Source organism: Parasteatoda tepidariorum, chromosome 4 (genome assembly GCF_043381705.1).
Source record: "Parasteatoda tepidariorum isolate YZ-2023 chromosome 4, CAS_Ptep_4.0, whole genome shotgun sequence".
Lineage (NCBI taxonomy): Eukaryota > Metazoa > Arthropoda > Arachnida > Araneae > Theridiidae > Parasteatoda > Parasteatoda tepidariorum.
The window spans coordinates 43,885,940-43,909,971 of record NC_092207.1 but is presented as its reverse complement, the minus strand read 5'-3'; the positions used below and the strand labels follow the sequence as shown (position 1 = coordinate 43,909,971).

General features: G+C 30.6%; 1 protein-coding gene across 1 annotated transcript; it reads right to left on the bottom strand.

The window, feature by feature from the left end:
• Positions 1 to 1,590: 1,590 nt before the first annotated feature.
• On the bottom strand, positions 1,591 to 23,562 carry LOC107452950 (mucin-3B). The gene is made up of 6 exons (XM_016069581.3): positions 23,319 to 23,562; positions 12,190 to 21,024; positions 9,838 to 10,026; positions 7,592 to 7,731; positions 3,322 to 3,546; positions 1,591 to 1,837 (listed from the first exon to the last, which is right to left on the bottom strand). The coding sequence occupies exons 1-6, from the start codon at positions 23,509 to 23,511 to the stop codon at positions 1,778 to 1,780; spliced, it is 9,642 nt and encodes a 3,213-aa protein (XP_015925067.2). The 5' UTR covers positions 23,512 to 23,562; the 3' UTR covers positions 1,591 to 1,777.
• Positions 23,563 to 24,032: the final 470 nt, after the last annotated feature.

Below are 24,032 nucleotides of genomic sequence, written 5' to 3'. Positions count from 1 at the left end.
TACGGCAGGGTTCGAACTTGCTAACTCCATGCTACAGAGTGCTGGGCGGAGATACCGCTCTTCCAGGAAGGTCCCGAGGTCACAGAAAAAGCATCAAAATCTATCTTAACTTCTTTGTTAAAGCCAGGAGATTTTTATGATTAATCTTCTGTGACCGAGAAGTATTGTTCCTCCACAGAAGGTTCTAAAGTGTTAAGGAAATAGGCTTGCTTCCCTATGTAACCTTAAGTATATTTCTCTATATCAATGCCCTTTTGAATTCTGTGCTATCTATTTTTCGGTTTGAAAAGAGATTATAAGTCATTTGAGAGCTCAAACTTCAGGCTTATGTATGAAGGCTAAGGTTAATATTTACACAAGGGCATAACTTTAGCTGTCTCGCGAATCAGAATTTGTTCTGAACTACGCGAGACCTGGTCGTACGGATCGCGTACCAACTCTATAGCGTGGAGGTGGCAGGTTCGAATCCCCTGGGTGTATTTTCGCTCTGTCTTTCTTTGAATTGTACTATCTGTCTTTCTATTTGACAAAGGCTTATAAACCATATTTACACTATTAAACACGTAAGACAGCATGTATGTGTACCAATGAATAGAAGGGACTCTAACTGCCATCTGTCTGAAATTGTTTGAGTGAAAAGGAAAAACCCTGGGAATAAAATTTATTCTCCGTCGCAGTGGTGCGAAAACTTTTTTCGACTGCGACCCCTTTTGTAGAGAGAAAATTTTTGGCGACCCCTAGAGATAAATGTTCACAAATACGATGTATATTTTGAGAATTTCTTTCGTTTCATCGAATAAAAACGTCATCATATTTGACTCATATTAATTTTTTTTATAATTTTAAGAAAATACTTTTTGTATAACACAAAAATCAGTAATTGCCCTTTAATGAAATGTATGTGGCTGCAAGTTTCTAATTATCTCATCGATGTTTGGATGTATGTTGCTAATTGCAATTCGCATATCATCTTCAGGGCTTAAACGCGAGCGGTATTTAGTTTTTATTGAAACTAGTTTGCTAAATCCAGTTTCACATAAATACGTTGATGCAAATTGTATTAACACTCTGATGGCATTCTTGCATAAAACGGGATATTGTTTTTCCACGGATAGCCAGATAGAGAATACATTACGCATTACGGTCAAAGAAAGAGTGGACAGCATGAAATTGCAATTAAACAGTGAGTGACGGCGCTTCACTCTTTATATGCACACTGTATAGTATGCAGCATGCAGGGATAATGCATTTCATAAAAATTTGTCGACCTCCACAGGGGTCGCGACCCCTAGTTTGCGCACCACTCTGTCGCATGAATTTGCTGCAAAAGATTTTTTTTCTTTACCGTAATCGTTTTCCTGAAGTAAAGTTCTGGAAACCTTCGATATAATTTTGGACACCCTGTATTTATGAAAATGCATTTCGTGCAGGAAACAGGTTAGTTTAGGTAATTGATTCAATAGAACCAAGTGTCAGCCATTGACCAAAAAAAAAATGGTAATTGGTTCATTAACAAAAATAAACTAGTCAGGTTAATTTTGTATCAGGTATGTATCAGGTTAATTTTGGTAACTAATTCATTAAAAGAAATTAAATCGTTTTTAATTTTATTTGAACATCCATGGAAAACAATTACAATAGAATAGTTGTTTAGGGAAAATACTGAGACACAAAACAATCCTCCCTTCACTTTTTTTTCTTCAAATAAACTATTAAATGTTACATTAACGTTGAAATATGGAAGACCAGCATTTCTTGACTCCAAGCTTATTTTTCCTCATCTGCTGAAGACTGTGCTATCCCAGTCTAATTCCCAGTCATTCTTCAGTCTCTCTCTCTGTAAAATAATTTTAGTTTTATCATTAATTTTATTAAAAAGAGTAAAAAAAATCTGTTTCTTTCATTATTGATTTTTTTTATTGTTCTAATGAAAAGAATTAAATATGTTAAAAAGGAAAAATATTTTCTTTGTGATTGCTAGTGTAGACGTTTCATTTACATTACGTAATTTAAATGACTTTTTTAAATTTTTCTTTTATTAATTTTCTGATTGAAACTTTAGGCTTGTCTATAAAACACATAATAGAAATTTGAGGAATTATACAGTATAAATCAGTGGTTCCCAATTTTTTTCTGCTATATGAACCCTACATTCATTCACCTGAACCCCGACTTTATAACTAAAGTACATAAAGGCGATTGCAAAAATAAAAGTCTACTTAAGTTTGAAAATGTAAGAAAACGGGATTTTTCATCATTTTATCATTAATAATCTAAAATTAGGTTTTATATCAGACAGTTGAATTCACAGTCCTGGCTCTGAATCTAGAGTCATTTATTTGGAGAGTAGTTTTAATTATTTCAAGTAGAGGTGTTGGGTCAATATATAAGACAGGCTTTAAGAATGCGTCGGCGGAAGAGAGAGGATTAGAGAAGAGAGAAAATCACTTCTTTGAAATGCGCTATTTCTTGATTTCATAGATATTTCTTGATTCTACAGACAAATTATAGTTTGGTGTGTAAACACAACTTAAAAATCAATTAAATAAGTCGAATTATAGTTTTTGTTGAAATAAATTATAAAAAGAACTGCTATCAGCGTTGAAATTGACTAGTGGAGAAGCATAATTCCTTATAAACACGTTGACTTAAAACATTTTATTAACGATAATACTACAAAAATCAAAAGCATTAAAAATGTACTCGATTTATGTGTTTTTAATAGTTTTGTCTTCGCCGGTCACCAGTGACCTCCGTGGCACTACGAACAAACTCAGTGCCGGTCACCGGTGACCCCCATGGCAATCAACGCGTTAACAATCTAGTTATTTTATTATTGTTTGAAAAGCACGATGGGAATAACTATTGCAATATTTAGTAAATGAATGTCTATTTTTATTTGAAAAATTGTGCTATTTCTTATTTATTGTCATTTTACTTTAAACAACATTGCAGAGGCAACCAAAACATTTAGTAAATAATGGTTTATTGATTGAATCTAAATATTCCAAAATTAATATTAGTTCTAAAATTGTTTAAAAGAAACTTTAAAAAATGCTTAAATCTTGGAGCCCGCTTAACTCTTCCATAACCCTAAATGTTAGGGATATGTTATGCAGGCAACGAAATGCAGCAACAGCGCATAACACTAAATCTGTGGAATATAGAAAAAAAACATCTTGACAGCATTTTCTGAGATAATTGTGACAAAAACCACAATTTCCTTCCGATGGTATTGAAACTATCTAAATCCATAAATTCGAATGTTTTCAAAACGTCGCTCCACTACGTCAAAATCTAATGTTAAAAGCATGTACTTACTACTGCTGTAGGAGGTCGAGGTGTTCTACGAATTTCGGAATCTGTGGGAGGACGATAAACAACCGAGTCTGGTGCTCGAAAGGCTTTCGGCTCTGGTCCAGGTCCAACCCATTTACCTGTATCATAGTTGTATTTTCCCAACATCAACTTATTATGTACTGTATTTTTCATAAACAAAGCTTCTTGGAATGGAATATCTCGATAGGACGGCATTTTACTTCTTGCCTACATGAAGAGAAAATTATCGTAAAAGTATTCAATCAAACTCTCAGAGTTCAACGATAAGCCAATCATCAGAATTAAGAAATAAAGAATAGGGACATCATGTATAGTGACGTATTTAAGTAATACGGAAGCTGTTAAAAGGAATATTGAAATGTAAATTAATATGAGAATATTGTCTCGTGGAAACATAGCATTCTAGTGAGTGAATTTTAACGTTTATATGAAATTAATTTTGTTTTACAACAATCGAAGTAGTGATCTAATCTAGGATGATTTTTGATTCTTCTACAAGCATAAGCGTAACAATGATTTTAAGCTAGAAAGGAAAGCATTGTTTATTAATTTATATTTGATGACGTCATACTTCATAACTTAATATGTAAAAAAAGAAAAGAAATATACATTAGATTTTAACTCTTCCCCAGCATGGACGTAATTTTTCAAACAAATATTGTAGTTCTATCTATCACAATGTAAGCATAAAAATTAGGTTTTCATAATTAATGATGTGTATGCTATTTTAGAAATTTTTCGTTTTTATTGAAACTNCTAATTCAATACATTTCAACGAAGTTTGAATGAATGGAAAAGCTATTTTGTTCTATGTTTCTATACAAAGAGTCTTGAAAATATAAATAAGAAAATTCCATGCGTATACTTAAGAATCTTTTTAAGAATTAAGAACGTTAAGAATCTTTTTCAAAAGTGAATTTAAAAATGTATATACATCAAAGGTCAAAATTTTGTATTTTAGCTAGGAAAAGAAAGACAACGTTATCAAATTTGGACAAATTATTATTGAAAAAAAGGTATTTAACCTTATCAAAACTTATCTGATCAATGAATTAAACTTAAAAGTGTTTATAATAATTGCTTATTTACTTATTCACTTAATCAAACAATTTTGGTGTTTTTAACTCTACCATTCGTCAAGTTCTATAGTGTATTTTACCAACTAAATATTAACAATTAATGTGCAACCTTGCAACAATTAATGTAAACAAATTTAACTGTATATGCACTGATACACACAATTGTTATTAAAAAATTTTTTATTTAAATTTTAATTTTCCCTCATATTATATAAGTTCATAAATTCAGTTTAAAATAGAAAGTTTGAAAAAACATATATTTTATCATATTCTTCTTTACAATTATTCATTATTACAATGAAAGTATGCATGTATGAATGAAATTCACTACATATGTTTACGAAGTTAATAAAGGTATTTGAACTGAACAAATTGTAATTTGAGAGCTTGAATACTAAATTTAATTAACAACATTTTATATGTAACATTTTATATGTAACATTTCTAGTAATAAGTATCAGGTTTTCTTAATAGTAAATGTAATTTAAATATCTTAAACTTCTTCCTAAAATTTGATACATAATTAAAATAAAAAGTTTGATTTGCTTGATTCTAGTATATGGTTCTATCAGATATATATGCATAAAATTTCATATGGTACACCTAACGTATATTTCACGAACGTCTGAGATTTAGAATTTTAAATAATTTAAATAACTAATTATATTAATATCGTATAGCTGTTAAATTATAGGTAATTATTGTTTTTTCCATCAAAATACTATGTCTTTAGAAAAATTTAATAGTTTACCTTTAGTCACTGTTAGATTTTGAACACACTCAATTGGGACTCTCATGGCGACACCAAGCTGTTTTGTCAGACTTTCTTCGAAGTCTTTTTTCCTTGTACCAACCACCTCTTTATAATCCGCATCAATTGTGAAATGAAAAGGTATAACTAGTCGTTCTGTAATAGTAAGTTCTGTAGCTGCATATATATATATGGGAATACAAATTAGCTTGGTCCGTTTTAGCTTGGATGGCTTTGGCTGCCATGAATGTTTCATAGTGACAGCTGGTTTCGGTGGTTTCAGAGAGATTAGACATGTGTCAATAATATTCAGTTTATATCGCTTTATGTTTCATACGAAAACCATGTTTTTTACTTTGTTGAATATGTTAAATGTTGTGGTAACTAAGCAGCATTTGCGGGAGGTTTTATGTTTCTGCTTTAATTGCCAGAAAAGTGAAGCTTAAGCGCATCGAATGCTTGTAGAAGTTTATAGCGACAATGCTCCAACTGATAAATCATGTTGGGAATGGTTTCGACGTTTCAAGAATGGTGAATGGTGAAAGAAGAATGGTGAACGGTGTTGTATACTATGAGCTGCTATAACCTGGCGATTCCATTACGGGCGGTCGGTATAGGCTACAATTGATTCGTTTGAGCCGTGCATTACGAGAAAAACGGCCGGAATACGAGCAAAGACATGACACAATTATTCTTCTGCATGATGACGGTTGGCCTCATGTCGCAAAAGTCGTAAAAATTATTTGGAAAATCCAAAGTGGGATATTTTTCCACACCCGCCGTATTCACCGGACATTGCTCCTTCTGATTACTGGTCGTTCCGACGGATGCAGCACGATTTGGCAGGTCACCGGTTCACTTCTTTCGCAGAAATCGAAAATTGGCACCTAACTTGGATCGCCTCAAAGGACGAGACATTTTTTCGAGATGGAATTCGAAAATTGCCTGAGAGGTGGGAGAAAGTAGTAGCCAGCGATGGACAATACTTTGATTAATCTGTTCATTCATTTTGGTCAAAAATAAATACATTTTTGACCACACAAAAAACGGATCGAATTAATTTGTACACCCAATATATAAGCTTGAAGCAAGCAGAAACTGTATTAAAAATCTACATTTTAATATATTAATATAAATAATCAGGCAAACTAAACTTTCGATTGGATTTTCAAATATTAATAGGCATTCTCAATGGTCAAGAGGTAGAATTTAAATGTACTAATTAATTAATGCAGATATTAATACAGATGAGATTTTGAGTAACCTTAAATTTGAGTAATTTGAAATATCTCAATCTATTTAAGAAATTATGATATGCTCAAAAGATTTTTGCATACTATTATTAAACTGGTTTTTTCCAAATTAATTCTAGGCAAACATTATTATTATTATTATTATTATTATTTTTTATATAATTTCCAACTCTTGAAAACTCTTTTTTTAACAATTGGACTATATTTTTCTGGTTGCTGTCTGATTTCTAGAATTTAAAATAAGAATCAGTCGGCAAAAAAGTTTTACTCACAGAAAGTTCATTTTTATGTTTGACTTCGTAACGTAAAAATATTGTAGGCAATAAATAATTTATTGATTTCCTGTCTATCTCTCAAAGCATCTACCCTACGAATCCAATATAAATCTAATCAGGTTCTCGGCAATTTTTGAATTTTATATAAATTATATGAATTTAATATAAATTTATCACTCATGTTTCAATGTATCAAGTATAATAATACAAAAATAAAACTTCTTCATTTTGTTGGATTAAACTGTTATATGAGGAAAAATCTTAATAGCATATTTGCAAAGCGCCAATAACAAAATTATGCTACCTGGCATCACAAAAATGACCAACAATTCTGTAAGACATAGAAATGTACAGTTTTTTACGTTCTGCTAAGGAAAGGAAATTATTGATTCTGACCATTTTTGAAATTAGTTGCAGAGTTTGTGAAAAGATGGTACAACTTCATTCTAGATCATATTGAAATATTTGCACAGGGGCCTTTAAATCAGTACAAAGCTTACTTTTGCACTGTGTTTTATAGCTTTTTTTTAAGTTGCACCATCTGTTAACGAACTTGGAAACTAATCTTAAAATTCGGAAAGAATAAGGTCATAATTTCCTAAGAAAAAGGTAGTAAAATGTACATTTTTATCTTATTCCATTTTTTAAAAATTTATTTCGTTCTAATTGTCAGTCATTTTTAAAACACACATTATATTATCATAATTATTGTTTCAACGATTTGTGACAGTAAAGTTAAGTTTAGAAAGTATAAATTGAAAAAAAAAAGAATATTCAGAAAGTTTGGAGAGTATAAATATAAACTTAATATGAGATATACAAAATAAAAATTAAAAATTGTGAGTTTCAATTTTTTAAACACAATTTTATTTTACGAACTACTAATATACAAACCTCTTCTATGGGACTTAATCTTGAAATCCCGTTGGACTTTCTTTTTATGACAATTGCTGAAATAACCACTGCAATAACAGTTAAAATAAAAGCTCCAATTATAACTCCTAAAATCAATGTTGTATGCTCCATTTCACTAGCTATAAAATAACAGAAATAGTTATAATATCATATTAACTTAAAAATTAAAGATAAATAATCAAAAAAAATTTTCAAACGTTATTACACCATTCAGAATATATTATCATTCGTTTTGTCCTTTACTCTTTATTCAGAATACGGTGATTTTAAGTTCAGGATATATTATCTATCATTTTACGTATTATTTACCTTTAAATCCGCAACACCCCCTTTCTTTTGAAAAAATTTGTCAATAATATACTTCTCAACAGTAATCTTTGATTTGATAACAACACAATATTATGAAATATTTTTTTTTCCAAAATCTTAAGAGCCTAAATCAGATTTTAGGAGAAAACAAAATTAGTTTTTAAGGAGACGGTGGATTTAAATTCAGAATAAGTTATTTATATTTCATTATTTGCCAGCAGATCCCCAATCGAGAATATTCTTTCTTTAAAAAATAAATTCTCATCAATTTACTTCTCAACAGAAAAATTTTAAGCTGATGATCAACTTAAAATCCTTAACATTGTTTCAGATTTTTGTTCTTTTTGAAAATCGGAAAAGTTTTGTAGATTCAGGTTTTAGGTGAAATCAAAATTAGAATTTAATGATATGGTGGATTTAAATAAAATTAGGTTTTAAAGAGACGATGGATTTAAATTCAGAATATATCATTTATATTTCATTATTTGCTTGCAGATACACACACACAATCCAGAATATCCTTTCTTTAAAAATTATTCACAATATACTTCTCAATAGTAATATCTTAAGATGATAATCGACTTAATATTATTAAAATGGTTTAATATTTTTTGTTTTTTTAGAGAATCAGAAAAGTCAAATAAATTCAAGTTCTAGGAGAAAGCAAAATTCGAAATTATGGAGACGGTGGATTTAAACAAAATTAGATTAAGGAGACGGTGGATTTAAATTTAGAATACATTATTTATGTTTCATTACTAGCATATAGATGAACAATCCATAACAACCATTTAAAAAAAAAATCTCAACAATATGCTTTTAAATAATAATATTTCAAGCTGATAATCTATTTAAGATCATTAAAATGGTTTCATATTTTCTTTTTGTTCTTTTTGAGAATCAGGAAAACTTAATAAATTCATATTTTAGAAAGCAAATTTAAAATACAGAAAGACTTCAAATATTACATGCAACATAATGATTAAGTAATACTATATTCTATAGATTCCGTAATCATTTCCCTTAATATAGATTTCTAAAATTTCACCCAAAAATAAAGTAAAAATAAAACCAATCACGCATAATTTGGGATAACAAATTGAGCGAGGGAAAACAGTAGAAAAACAGAAACATTATCTAATTATATCAAAGCATTTTTTCAGTAAAATAATTGCCGACTAGAACTTAGTTCTAGTCATTCTGTAGTAGTAAGTTTGGTATTTGCCTAATGGTCATCTTTATTTTCAGTCAAAACCTATTTATTTCCTTGGGAAGTAAAATAGGTTTTGATGATTTCCAACCCACCATCTTCGTTATTGAGTTTCCTGATTTGGATAGTATGTTTTTTAAATATTAGGTTGTGGCTCCAGCTCTCCCATGGTTATACTTTTAACATAATTTTAAAAAACGGTTTTTTAATATCCACTTGAAGGTAACGAAATGTATACTAACAAATAAAAATAAAATGAAATAGTTTTTATTTTTTAAAAAAAATTAATTTTTCAAAAATAAGTACGCAAACATATTGGCAAATTAAAATAAGAAATCACACAATTTTTCAATTTTTTTTATTTCTGAAGATTTTTTTAAAAGTTAATGTAAATTAATTATAGATTTATTAATAAATTCGCACATCAGTCTTATGTTTTTTTTCTCTAAGAAATAGACATTTTGTATTATATATATCACAATACACAAAGTTCAACAAAACAAAATAAAAAACTTGTTTTCTGAAATCTCTCTGAAATTTTGTTTATAATGCTCTCAATAACAAAACATTTAAAAAAAAAAATTTAAATGATAGTTACATATCGGCAATTAATTTTTCAAAAAAATGTGGCAGCCTCTTGAGAGGATAAGACTTACAGTTTTTGTTTAAAGAATGAATTCTTAGAAGAGATGAGAAAAAACTGTACCTGGTGTTGACATCGTAGGAGGATCCAATGGTACTACGACTAAAGTATTTCCATCTAAATCATTGATGTTTAATAGTCCATTATCTATCATACGTTTCAGTTCATCTGCTGCAGCTTTCATAGCTTTTTCATCACTCATATGTCCGTGATCGGGACTGGGAACAAGATTAAAGTCCACTTGAATACTACCTAGAGAAAATAAATTATTTTTCTCAAACGAATTATAAGTTTCATGGAATAATATGTTGTATGATATATAATCTTCATTGGAAAGTATATTTTTATGCATTCCTGGGAATTCGAATTGCATAGAAAAGCTATTTCAATACATTTCAACGAAGTTTGAATGAAGGGAAAAGCTACTTTGTTCTATGTTTCTATACAAAGAGTCTTGAAAATATAAATAGAAAAATTCCATGCGTATACTTCTAAATGCCTCAATAAATTTTGAATGTATAATAAAGCTATTTCCATGCATATTTCTACACATTACAAAAACCTTTGAATGTATAATAAAGCTATTTCCAAGTATAATTTTACGTATTTCAAGGAAGAAATTCTCATATATAATGTGGAAAAAAAGACCACCCTGAATAACTTTTGATCTAATGATCTTAACGTTCTAAAACTCAATGTTAATGATTCGAAGGGATAACCTCAAATATACTAATTAATTAATACAGACGACTATTTAAGTTATGAAATCAGATACAAAAACGTACTTTCTCTGAATGATTACATATATTTTTTTCTTCTTTTTTGACAGATTCTGATTTTAGATCCTCTAAATAGGCCAGAAGAATGATCTAAAGTTTGGTCCTATTATTGCTAATTTTACTTTTTGCGTATTTCGTCATATTACGAAAACTTTTTAAGCAAATTGAAATTTTTTCCCAATCATAAAATTCGCTTATCTAAAGATATTTCCACGCAAAAAATAACTTTCAGTAGATACTTATTATTTTTTATTATTTTATTTAGTAATTGTCGAAAAAAATCTTCAAATGTAAGGTATATATTTTTTTATACTTTAAAGAATGTAATTTTACATGACAAAATACAAAATTTGAGCGATTTCGGTTGAATAGTTCCTGAGAAATCGAATTTTAAATGTACGGCTTTTTAATGCTTTGCGACAGAATTAAATAATATTATATGCTTTACTGTTTAAGACCTAAAATAAAAACGTTTTGAAAATGTTACCTAACCTGTTCATTCAAAAAATTTTTTTATTTAAACTAAGAAAATCAACACTGCGTTCTTTTTTTTAAGAACAATTTCAAATTTTTTTTAAAAATTTTATTAAAAAATAAATTTTAAAAAAAAATCTTCTTAAAACCATTAGATACTTTTTAATCAAAGAAGATGTTCTACAATAACAAATGTTTTACAATCATCAACTTTCACGTTTATTTTAAGAATCCTTTTCAAAAGTGAATTTAAAAATGTATATACATCAAAGGTCAAAATTTTGTATTTTAGCTACGAAAAGAAAGACAACGTTATCAAATTTGGACAAATTATTATTGAAAAAAAGGTATTTAACCTTATCAAAACTTATCTGATCAATGAATTAAACTTAAAAGTGTTTATAATAATTGCTTATTTACTTATTCACTTAGTCAAAAAATTTTGGTGTTTTTAACTCTACCATTCGTCAAGTTCTATTGTGTATTTTACCAACTAAATATTAACAATTAATGTGCAACCTTGCAACAATTAATGTAAACAAATTTAACTGTATATGCACTGATACACACAACTGTTATTAAAAAATTTTTTATTTCAATTTTAATTTTCCCTCATATTATATAAGTTCATAAATTCAGTTTAAAATAGAAAGTTTGAAAAAAACATATATTTTATCATATTTTTCTTTACAAATATTCATTATTACAATGAAAGTATGCATGTATGAATGAAATTCACTACATATGTTTACGAAGTTAATAAAGGTATTTGAACTGAACAAATTGTAATTTGAGAGCTTGAATACTAAATTTAATTAACAACATTTTATATGTAACATTTTATATGTAACATTTCTAGTAATAAGTATCAGGTTTTCTTAATAGTAAATGTAATTTAAATATCTTAAACTTCTTCCTAAAATTTGATACATAATTAAAATAAAAAGTTTGATTTGCTTGATTCTAGTATATGGTTCTATCAGATATATATGCATAAAATTTCATATGGTACACCTAACGTATATTTCACGAACGTCTGAGATTTAGAATTTTAAATAATTTAAATAACTAATTATATTAATATCGTATAGCTGTTAAATTATAGGTAATTATTGTTTTTTCCATCAAAATACTATGTCTTTAGAAAAATTTAATAGTTTACCTTTAGTCACTGTTAGATTTTGAACACACTCAATTGGGACTCTCATGGCGACACCAAGCTGTTTTGTCAGACTTTCTTCGAAGTCTTTTTTCCTTGTACCAACCACCTCTTTATAATCCGCATCAATTGTGAAATGAAAAGGTATAATACTGCTCTCTGTACTTACAACTGTACTTGTGGATGTAGTAGACGTTCTAATACTATCATCAACATCATCTCTGTCAACATCATCAGAAAGAGAAGATGGCTCACTAAAAGTTACAATGTCTTTCTGAGTTGAAATTTTATTTTCATTTGTTATATCTTTACTGATAACTTCAGGTGTGCTATCAGAATAAACTTCTTCATCTTCAACACTTTCGGTATATACTGATTTCCTTGGAGAGGTTTCTAAGTTAATCGTGCTTGTTTTTATTGGCAAATGCGGAAAAAATTGGCTAAGGTCTACGGAACTTATGTCGAAGTTGAAAACTGGTGTGGGCTGGATTAAATTAGGATTTAAAATTTCCTCTCCTTTATTCCCTGTTGTAATTTCTAATGAATCCTGTTCATCTTTCAAATCACGAGGGAGTTTATTCCCTTTTGATTGAATGTTACTGTCTGGCAATGTTTCCACCTTATTTTTATCAGTGGTAAAAACTCCTCCATCTCCCAAAATGCTATCAATTTCAACAGAAAGCTTCGGCGTAGTAACATACTTTTCAGGGATGTCATCTTTATTAGAAACATCATCGATATTGAAATTCACATCTAAATTACCACTGCCCATTTTAGTAGATGCATTTACACTAATTCCCATTCCATTAATATTAAATTCATGACCAAAACTACTAACATTAGAGGTATTTACAGGAAGAGGTAAGTTTAAACCGGAGTCAGGTAGAGGGATTTTTGAAATGCTATTTGTAGTCAATAAATTTTCCTCCTTGGGTTGAACTTCTGGATTTCCTAAATCGGGCACATCAAATATGTCATCGACATTTGAAATCGGCTCAGTTAAAATTTCTTCGTTCGATGATTGTGTTTCTCTTTCTGCACGTATAAGCACATCATCAGTTAAAATAGAATTTCTTGATCCACCCTCAAATGCAATCGAATTTTTTGTTGCATCATCAGATGAAATCAAATTTCTTGATAAGTCATCAATTTCTGTGGTTGTCTGAGATGTAATTAAGTGTTTAGTAAATACCGGTACCAAGGTATAAGTTTCATCAATGTTTTTAACTTTCTTTATAGCTTTCGATAGAAGCAATGAATTGACAGTTGTGGAACTTATTTTTTCAGGGAAAATATTAACTGCCGTGGGTTTAACAAATAAAAAACTAATACTTTGGTTATCAACGTTAAATAATGGATTTTTTGATGACGTCACTTCTTCCTTTGAATCAAGTGCAGTTTTTTCTCTTCTAGAAGAGAAATCATTGCTGGGAATTACTTCATTTAATATTTTTCCAGCGGTGTTCATATCTCTATTTTTCAAAGCATCATCAGATACAATGAAACTGCTTGATGTTGTTGACAAGATTTGATTATTCTGATCAATATTGATGTCATCAGACTTAACCGATTCAATGCTTAAACTCTTATCATTTAGATTTATTATTGGGTTTATTTGAGATTCTCTTTTATTCTTTTCCTCACGTGTACTGTTGTACTTTTCAAGAGGGAAGTCATTATCAGATAATACATCCTTCACTATTTCATCAGTGTCAACCGTGTCTCCTCTTTCCAGTGTATCATCAGATTCAATATAACTCTTTGGAGTAGTCAACAACATTGGATCTTTCTCATTAATAGCATCATCGAAGTTAACCAACTCAGTATCTAAACTTTCATTGTCAACTTCTATCTTTGCCTGATTACCGTGTGATCCCTCATGATGCACTTCATTGCGTTCATTCTTGTTCTCTCCAGATGTGGCGTTTTTTTCGGGTATTTTATAATTTGTAATTTCTTCAGTGGAAATCTCGTCTCTCCTTCCCAGTGTAAAATCATGTTCAATGAAGCTTATTGACGTCGTATACGAGGTTTTATCATTTTGACCAGTACGAAAGTCATCAGGAATTAAATTTTCATCATCAACATCCATTAACGGGTTCTCCGATAATTCTTTTTTATACTTCGTTTCATCAATTTCGTTCCTTCCAGGTGAAAAATCATTACTCGGTGTATTTTTATCTGCATTTGTATTAGTGATTATCTCATTTACACTTCCTTGTGCATTATCAGATTTTGAAGAGCTCTTTGGTGTTGTAAGCAGTGTTTGCTTATTACCATCAATATGAATGTTCCCATTAATAGTAAAATTTATCTCCAAACCCTCACTTCCCAGCTTTGTAGAAGCATTTGCTTTGATCTCGATATCACTAAGGTTTATTTTATTTCCCAAACTTATGTTGGAATTCAGATTTTTTGAAGAAGGAAAAAGCAAGCTTGAAAGAAGCAAAGTTTGACTGAATTTCGATAAATCATTATTAACAAGGTTATTTTCGCTTTCTAGCTGCTTATCCAAATCTCTCGAACTAGCTATTTTATTAACAGGCCTACCATCGAAATTAAAAAAGTTTTCAGTTAATACTTCTTCATTTGATGATTCCGTTTCTCTTTCATTACGTATAAGTAAATCAGTGATTGGAATTAAATTTGCTGATGCATCACTAGTGTCAACAGTTCTTTGAGATGGAGTGATTAATTTGGTGAATAATGATTTTATGCCAAAACTTTCTTTGTCATTTGTCTTCGTTCCCTCAATTGGAGTTGGAAGGAATTTATCAACAAAACTAGAACTTAATCTCTGGGTAGATGTTAAAAATAGGATGGGCTCAACCAATCCAAGGTTAACAATATCATCATTGCCATCAAATAATGTATTTACTAATGACTTCGTATTATAACTTTCATAATGGGATGTTCTAATAGGTTTAATTTTAAAATCATTGTCGTTTAATATCTCATCTAAGCCAGAAAAGTCATTAGCTCCTTGTCCAAACGAATCAGAAACTTCGGTTGTTGCCAACTCGGTTGTAGTAAGAAACTTGGTATTTACGAATTTTAAGACTGAATTATTTTCATTAATTAGAACTGATTTTAAAGAAGACTTATCAGTAAGTTCAAAACCTGATGGCTGAAAAAATGATGGAATTTGAGTGGGCTTGATCAATTCAGGAGTCGCAATATTATCATCGATATCTAAGGACAACTTCTCTGATGATTCTGTTTCAGAATTTGCATCATGAAATATTTTGTTTTGTTTTATTTCAAAGTCACTATTAGTTAATGATTCATACATACTTCCATAAGTAATGGCTTCAGTTTCTTTTTCAAATGAATTGTATTGTTCGGCAAAGTCTACTGTTGTAAAAGAAACAGCTTTGCTATGATAACCCCCATTATTGTGTGAATTCACATCTGAATTATTTTTCTCAAATTTACTTGCAATATTTGGATTTGTTCCAATTTCATTAATTTGGTCAAAATTTGGATCTACGTTACTGTTGTTAGAAATATAAGTAGATGAGGGTATGTTTGAATCAAATTCAGCTCGATTCAGTTTCGTGATAGTAAAGTTTTTTGGTTTGATTTGAACATTTGAATTTTTTGACTTGGTAACTTGTTTGTAAATGTCAGAAAAGAAGTCTGTTAAATTTTCTTCACTTGAAGACTGCGTTCCTTTTTCAGCCTCTATAAGTATATCTGTTGATGACACAGGTATTCTTGATAAATTCTTGACTTGTACAGTTGTTTCTGATGGGAGGACATTCGATTTACCTTCTTTATAGCTCATATTTTTCCATTCTCCATCAATCTGTTTCGTTAGACTGCCAGGCTGTAAAATTACAGAAACATTTAGATTTGAAGTTAAATACTTTTCTAAATCTCTGTCACGATCATCGTTTATTGAAATATCAAAGAATGGAAATTTTTCATTTAAGTCTTCATCATTACTAGATTTGGAATTTTCTTTTATTGACAATAAAGTTTTATTTTTTGAATCAAAATTCTCTTCAAATGGAGGATGTGTAATACCTGTACTTTCCGAATTATCAGTAGCATTAAAATATGAATTAGTGTCGTTAATATTTTCAATATTAATAGATGGTAATTTCGTGTTAGTAGAAGCTTTAGTTAAATTTTTCAAATCTTCTTGCGAGTTTTGAAGAGGTGTTCTAGCGTTTTCAATTTTCTCCTTTCCAGAACTAGATTTCATGAAAAATTCTTCTTCGGGGGATAGAATTTCTCTTTCTGTTCGTATGAGAGCATTTTCTTCGGAATCCGGAGTCAAAAATATTCCATTCTTGCTAAGACTCGTATTCTCATTCTCTTTTTCAGTAATTTCCAACAATTCTAATTCTGTGGTACTATCAGAATCATCGTTTCTTTTTATTACATAGTTGTTTTCGTCAGAGATCAATTTCGATTCTAAACTTTCGTTCTTTTTTTGAAATAAGCTTTTCGCTGAATTATCTAAATTATTATTTGCTTTATTATTTGAGTTAATATTTCCTATCACTTTGTCGTCTACATCATTTCGACTTCTTACAATATTTCCTTCGGCTGCAGAATTCGTTTTTAGAGCTAAGTTATATTCTGTAAAAGCTACATTATTGTTATATGGAGTCGAAGTTCTTTTTTCATCTTGAGTTTTCAGAGAATTTTTCTGAACTTCTTCAGTAGTTGTTACATAAACACTGGAAAAATGTTCTGTATTAGGATCGTTGCTGAGTTTTTCATAATTATCGAAAGTACTTAAATTGAGAATGATATCCTTATTGGTGCTACTTTTTATTTTCATGCCAGTATCCATTCCAAAATCAATGCCTCCAGATGCCTCAATGCTTTTAAGTACATTTGTAACATGGTTGCTTCTACTTATTTGCTTTAATATTTCCTTCACATACGTGCTACTCGGCTTATGTCTTTTGTTGTCGTGATTTATTTCAGTCAGTTGAGTTTGGAGTGAGACCTGTTGTATGTCCTGAAAACTAGTACTTTCTTCAACATTTTCGGTTATCTCCATTTTCTTTAGTTTGCTCAAACTTTTCGTTTCTTTCAAAAAAGCACCCATTGTTTTTCCTTGGTAGACTGCATATGGACTTCTGGAGAGCTCAAGATGCTGAGTTGGAAAAATTTGTGTATTTAATTCTGTTGGAACAGTAGTAAAAGTTCGAAGCATTTGGTTTAACCCTTCCGTTGCATAAAAGTTATTTTCCACACCATTGTTTTGTTTGAAATTCAAACTACTTTTAAGGTACACGTCGATATTTGAACTTGGATTTTCACTCAATATCAGATTATTATTTTCATCAAAATTAACTTTCAATGCATCAGTTGAAAATACATCTAACGCTGATTCAGTCCGAGTTATATAAACTGCAGTTGACATTGGATCAATTTGAGAGATAGGAACTGGGGATATTCTTTCTTCGTTGAACTTGCTTCCGTGTGGTAAATTTCCCTTTACTGACTCTGTATGGTTATTTTTAAAAATACTTAATACTTTGAGAAAATCAGTTTCAGAAGACATAAATTTATCAGAAGACACTGATCCAGTACTAATTAGGAACCCGTTTGTTGAGTTGGAATTATGTTCATTTAAATTGAAATTATCTTGGTTTGTTCCATTGAAATCATTTCTGACTCTTGAAAAGTTCATATCAGGATACTTATCAGAATAAAGTTTGACACTCTGATTCTGATTTTCGTTTCCAGAAATATATTCAGAGAGGTTCACTATGTTTGAATGGTGGTTTTCTTCACTCGAAAACGTATTTTGTGTAAGAGTTTTTGACAGTTTTAAAATTCCTTTTCCTTGACCCACTGCATTAATAACAGAGTTTAAATTAAAATCAGTTGTCTTTTTATTCAATAACCAATCAGTTTGTGTCGATCTAGTTTCATGCAACAAAACAGAATTCATTGTTTTTAAACGTGAGTCATTTGTCTCGTCATTTGCTCGGTAGGTTTCAACAGAACCTACAATATCAAACGATGTTGCAAAATAATAATTTTCGTCAGGAACAGAGTATGGTTCAGAATATATTTCATGTATTTTGTCTTTCCTCGATTCATACAAAACTGTACCAGGTACTACAAGCGAGTGTGCAGTAGTCAGAATTACCCGATATTTTAAATCACTAGACTGGGTTAAATTCACTTTTAAAGTAAAACTAGATTTCAATGTTGAGGAAGTAAAGCTATTGAGTTTTACAGTTGGAGTGCTATTAAGTTTTTCACTGTAGTTCCTATGCGATATGGATAAGTCTTTGTAGACTAAAGGTATTGAAGAACTTATCAAATGTGATTTCCATTTGTGCTTCATTGTCTGATAAGGTTGAATAGTTGACTTGTAATCTTTGTCAAAAATATCAGATTCAATTTCGGCAACATTATGTGAATGTTGTAAATCAGTCTGTGATACAGTAGGAATTAAATGTTGAGCGATATTGTAATGAGATGTTGTTTGTACAGAAGTAGTTTCAAAAGAGTCATTATCATTCATTAACTGAGTCATCTGATTTACGCCACTGATTAAATTAATCACGGAAACCAGACGGTCACCAGATTGCATTGAGTAGTCAAAATTATACGATGCAATTTTAGCTTCATTTTGTGAATGTTGTAAACCAATATGTGATGTAATGGAACGTTGAACAAACTGATGAGATGCTGTTTCTACAAAAGTGGTTTGAGAAGAGTCAATGTCATTGGTTAATTGAATCATATGGTTCATTTCACTGGTTAAATTAATCATGGATACCTGTCGGTCACCAGATAGCACTGAGTAGTCAAAAATACCAGATTCTATTTTAACCGCATTTTGTGAGCCAATCAGTGATGCAATGGAACTTTGAACAATCTGATGAGATGCTGTTTTTAAGGAAGTGGTTTCGAAAGAATCATTATCATTCGTTAACTGAGTCATCTGGTTTACGCCACTAGTTAAATTAATCTCGGAAACCAGCCAATCACCAGATTGCATTGAGTAATCAAAAGTATCAGATGCAATTTTAGCTTCATTTTGGGAATTTTGTGAGCCAATCAGTGATGCAATGGAACTTTGAACAATCTGATGAGATGCTGTTTTTAAGGAAGTGGTTACGAAAGAATCATTCTCATTCGTTAACTGAGTCATCTGGTTTACGCCACTGGTTAAATTAATCTCGGAAACCAGCCAATCATCAGATTGCATTGAGTAGTCAAAAGTATCAGATACAATTTTAGCTTCATTTTGTGAGTCAATCAGTGATGCAATGGAACTTTGAACAATCTGATGAGATGCTGTTTTTAAGGCAGTGGTTTCGAAAGAATCATTATCATTCGTTAACTGAGTCATCTGGCTTACGCCACTGGTTAAATTAATCACGGAAACCAGCCGATCACCAGATTGCATTGAGTAGTCAAAATTATCGGGTGCAATTTTAGCTTCATTTTGTGAATTTTGTGAGCCAATCAGCAATGCAATGGAACTTTGAACAATCTGATGAGATGCTGTTTTTAAGGAAGTGGTTTCGAAAGAGTCATTATCATAGGGTAATTGAGTCATCTGTGTTATGTCACTGGTTAAATGACTCAATGAAGGAAATTTATCCAAGCTCTGAATAACAGAAATCTCATCTTTAAGATTTAAGGCGTGTTTGATACTATTACTGTATTGAAATAATTTTTTGCTATTACGAAATGAATAGTTATTGCTCTTTTGATATATTCTTTGAACTGGAGTAGGTTTAATTTTATCTTTAAAATTTGCTGTGAAATCGTTAAAATGCAGAAACAATTCGCTCGTATAGCCAACACTTTTTTGTAAATATCTGCTGCCGCTGTTTGATGCATCTAAATTCTCAGGTTTGTACATTTGAAAAAATTGAGATTTGCTTAAAGTAATACTTGGTTTCAAAAAAGATGTTATATCTGCATCTGTGTGAGACAAGACTGGAGCATTTGTATCAACCTCGTATTTCTTCGATTCTAAATGTGATTGAAAATTAAAGTTAGTTTCATTGGTAATACTAGCGTTTTTATTATTTTGAATCCATTTATTGAAAATATCATTTCGAAAGGATGCCATACCATCTTGTGTGCTGAATTGATTATTTCCATATGTGTCTAGAAAATCATTTGAAGGAAATCCGAGAAGACGTCGTCCACGAAATTTAGGAACAGTTTTGTGTGAAAGTAAATTATTTGCAAAATATTTATGGAAAGAAAATGGATGGAATACAGGATTTGGATTAAATCTTAATTTTAAAATTGCATTCTCAAAGCTACTCAAATTGAAAATAAAAGATGGAATTTTAAGCTCGTCATTTTGTTCTATTAGTTGTGAGTAATTTAAAGTTTTTCTATCAAAAATAGTTTTAAGACAATTGTATGCAAAGTTTGTCACTTTCTTATTACACATATAATTTCTTATACATTTCAGTATCGTTTTCTTTTCTCCAGATGATTCAATGTTATCAATTCCATTTGATAAGATTGATGGTAAAGTTGAAATCTTTTCAAAGCATTCCCTAGCTATTATTTTATATTTCTCGTTCAGACATTTGTTGGAAAATTTACCACTCTGCAAGTTTTTAAAAGTTTTGTTTGTTTGCCTCCTATCTCGAACCCTATTATGTAAAATAGTTCTTTTAGAAAATTTGTTTTTTGATACATATTTTTGTTTATACATCCAGCCATCATTGGCACTGAGAAAGTATGGCGATGTGATTCTTCCATTTTTAGCTGTTGTTTCCGATAGCGTGTTATAATCCAGAATCCTCTTTGGTTTAAAAATTTGCAACCAACTTTCCCATAGAATTTTATTATTATTCGATAAATCTTCGTTATCATTATTACCTGAAAATAAGAACAAATTTATATAGTTTCTGAAACCATAGAGTAAGTTTTATTATTAAATAAAAAATTTTACTATTTCAGTTATATATTGCAGTTACAAAAATATAGATGACTGCAAATGTAACAATATAGGCAATGCTTATAAGTAATTGAATGTATGTTGTACGTTGCTGCTTTCAAAGCCATTTTTTGTAACAATGCTGTTTAAATGCTAAAAAAACGTTAAATTAAAAGTGGAAATAAAATTTAGATAAAATGCTATTTCTACTTTTAATTTAACGTTTTGAACAAATACTATAAGTCTCTGTCCCCTGGTAACTTTGCTCGCCAACTCTCAAGTAAAAAATCATTTTTGTTTCATGTTCTGTTGAAAGTTTATAGTACTAAAATACACAGTCCAGTCACATTAATGTGACCACCACCTACTTTCGACATCAACGTGAAATAACCAATCACAGAAGGCAGGTGGCAGCACATTACAGTGGAGTGTATATAAAAGATACCCTAGGGCATCGGAAGGCATTTCAATCGTTGGCGTAATGCAGAAACGTAGCGATTTATCCGACGTCCAAAAGGGCATGATTACTGGCTTTCGGGCCAAGGGTGGAAGCATTTTGGAAGCGGCTAATTTTGTGAACTGTTCGCGTGCCGCCATTTTAAATGTATACCGTGCGTGGCAAAATAGCACTATCCAGAATCAGCGGCGTGGAGCATGTGGTGCACCACGGGCTATAGATGACAGAGGCGAACAAATGCTACGGAGCTGCATTCGGGTGAATAGACGTACAGCTGTTGAGCAACTGACCGCCAGATGAACCAAGGGGCTACCAAGAGTAAACCTAATTGACTCTCTTCCTGCACGTCTCACAGCGGTCCGCTCTGCCAAAGGTGGTTCTTCTGGCTTTTGACAAGTGGTCACATTAATGTGACTGGACTGTGTATTTCCCAGGATATTATTTTGTAAAGACCACACTTAATATGTGTTTTTAGAATCCTTATCAAAAATTAGAATAAAAATTCATACACACTGAAGGACGCAAGCTAATATTTAAGGGAGGGAAAAACAAGAACGTTGTCGAAATCTGGCATATGCGAAAGAGGAAGACTGATGGAATAAACATCAAAACAGGTTTAATGGGAAGTTGAAACTTGAAGGTTTTATAATAATCGTCTTTCTTTCCGCTCTTTTTGTTCGACAATCAAACCTGTTTTGTTTAATTTACCCGCCTTTCTGTATTGAGATTTGTCATATTCCACAGAGTTTTTTCCCTGTGCAAAATATTAATTTTTAACCTCTAATGTGCATACTTTTTTTCTTTTCAATTTGATAAGGATTATAAAAATCCTTATTAAGATAAAATCTATTTACGAGCCCACCTCCCTCCTCACTTTTTTATGAAGTTCAGCATAAACATTAAACTTTGAACACTCTTTTGAGTAAACATTTTTGCCTTAATTTATTAGATCCATGATTCAAATGTGATTTGTAAATTATATGATTTTTACAATAGTATATTTGTGATTCAAATGTGATTTAGTTATAGTGATTATTATGGTTGGAAAATTTAGCCAGTTGAATTTTTTTACGTTTTAAATTTGCCCAATAGCAGCATGGCAATTTCGGAGCATCATAAAATAGTATGTTATTCACCATACCTAATAGCAAAAGTATGAATAATGTTACGTTCATTGCGAAAAATTTATTTAAATTATAACTGATGAAAAAAACATAGAGAAAAAGTTTTGCGTGGAAATAGTCATACGTTATTTGAATTCATTTAAGTACCTCTTAACATACAATTCTCATGTTTAATCTTTGCTCTGAAATGATTTTTTTTCCTTAAAAATATTTACATGTTATACCTTAAATCAATTATAAGCAATGAGATAGTTTCATTACTATAAGTTAAAAAAAATAATTTACCTACTTAAACTTGCATATTTCACAGAATATCATCATTTTATCTTGTCCATTTTAAATCATTAATAATTAACGTAGCATCTTTTTTCAATCAATTTTAGCGAAAGTTCAAAAAAGAAAACAAACAAAATAAGTTTAAAAAGAACGTACAAAAAATATAACGTTGATGGTAAACTGTAATGATACCAACATCAGTAAACAAACAAATAATTTAACTCGGAAGGAAAAGGACACCAAAAACCTTTTACATTTATACTAATTTAATTAAACGATGACACTTTAGCATCCGGGTAATAATTTCCGAAGAGACTATCTAATCCTCTGTTCAAATTATTAGCGAATGATAGAAATGTTTTTTTTGTCGTCAACTTACCATTTTCCTCGCATAGTTTCCACCATACAAAACAAAAGAAATTGTCTCTGTCACGCAAAAGTTTTTGGCTCATTAACCATTGTAGCCTCTTTTGAGTATTTGTAGACCACACAAAGTCATTCGCCAATAAAAGGCCGATGAAAAAGAACAGCAATTGGATATAAATGTAGTTTTTTGCCTTGAACACAAGCATGAACTGATTTGGAGTGTCCTACCATATGCATCCATAGAAAACGATAATACCCTGAAAAAACAAAAATTATTTATATAAATATTGCACTTTAATTGATTGAAAAAAATATTTTTTTTGGCCTATATCTTAAAATAATTTCGAGGTTATCCATGATAAGTAGAGTCTGACATTATTTTGTTTCTATTAAATCAATAGCCAATATACACCGAATAGACATTACATTATGACCACCCTCCATCAATAACAATGAGCTGGCCCAGGTTTTCATGGTTTCTCGCCCAGGAACAATGTTTTCATGGGGCACATTAGGACCCATAATCCTCATAGAACAATCCCTGGCGTCTGTTAGCTACTTGAACATAGTTGCAGACCAGGTTCACCCACTCATGGCAACAGTTTTTCCTGGGGGGAATGGTGTTTACCAACAGGATAATGTACCATGTCATAAGGGTCGAATCGTTCGAGGAACATTCCAGTGACTTTCAAGTCATGTCTTGGCCCCCAAATTCACCTGACCTTAA

What these genes read in the sequence shown, in the direction of transcription:
- LOC107452950 (XM_016069581.3), bottom strand. Translation starts at nt 23,511, where the DNA reads ATGCTTGTGTTCAAGGCAAAAAACTACATTTATATCCAATTGCTGTTC. An exon ending in GAAACTATGCGAGGAAAATG is followed by an intron (nt 21,025 to 23,318) that starts GTAAGTTGACGA and finishes TCTTATTTTCAG; the next exon opens with GTAATAATGATAACGAAGAT. An exon ending in AAATCTAACAGTGACTAAAG is followed by an intron (nt 10,027 to 12,189) that starts GTAAACTATTAA and finishes TATTTTCTCTAG; the next exon opens with GTAGTATTCAAGTGGACTTT.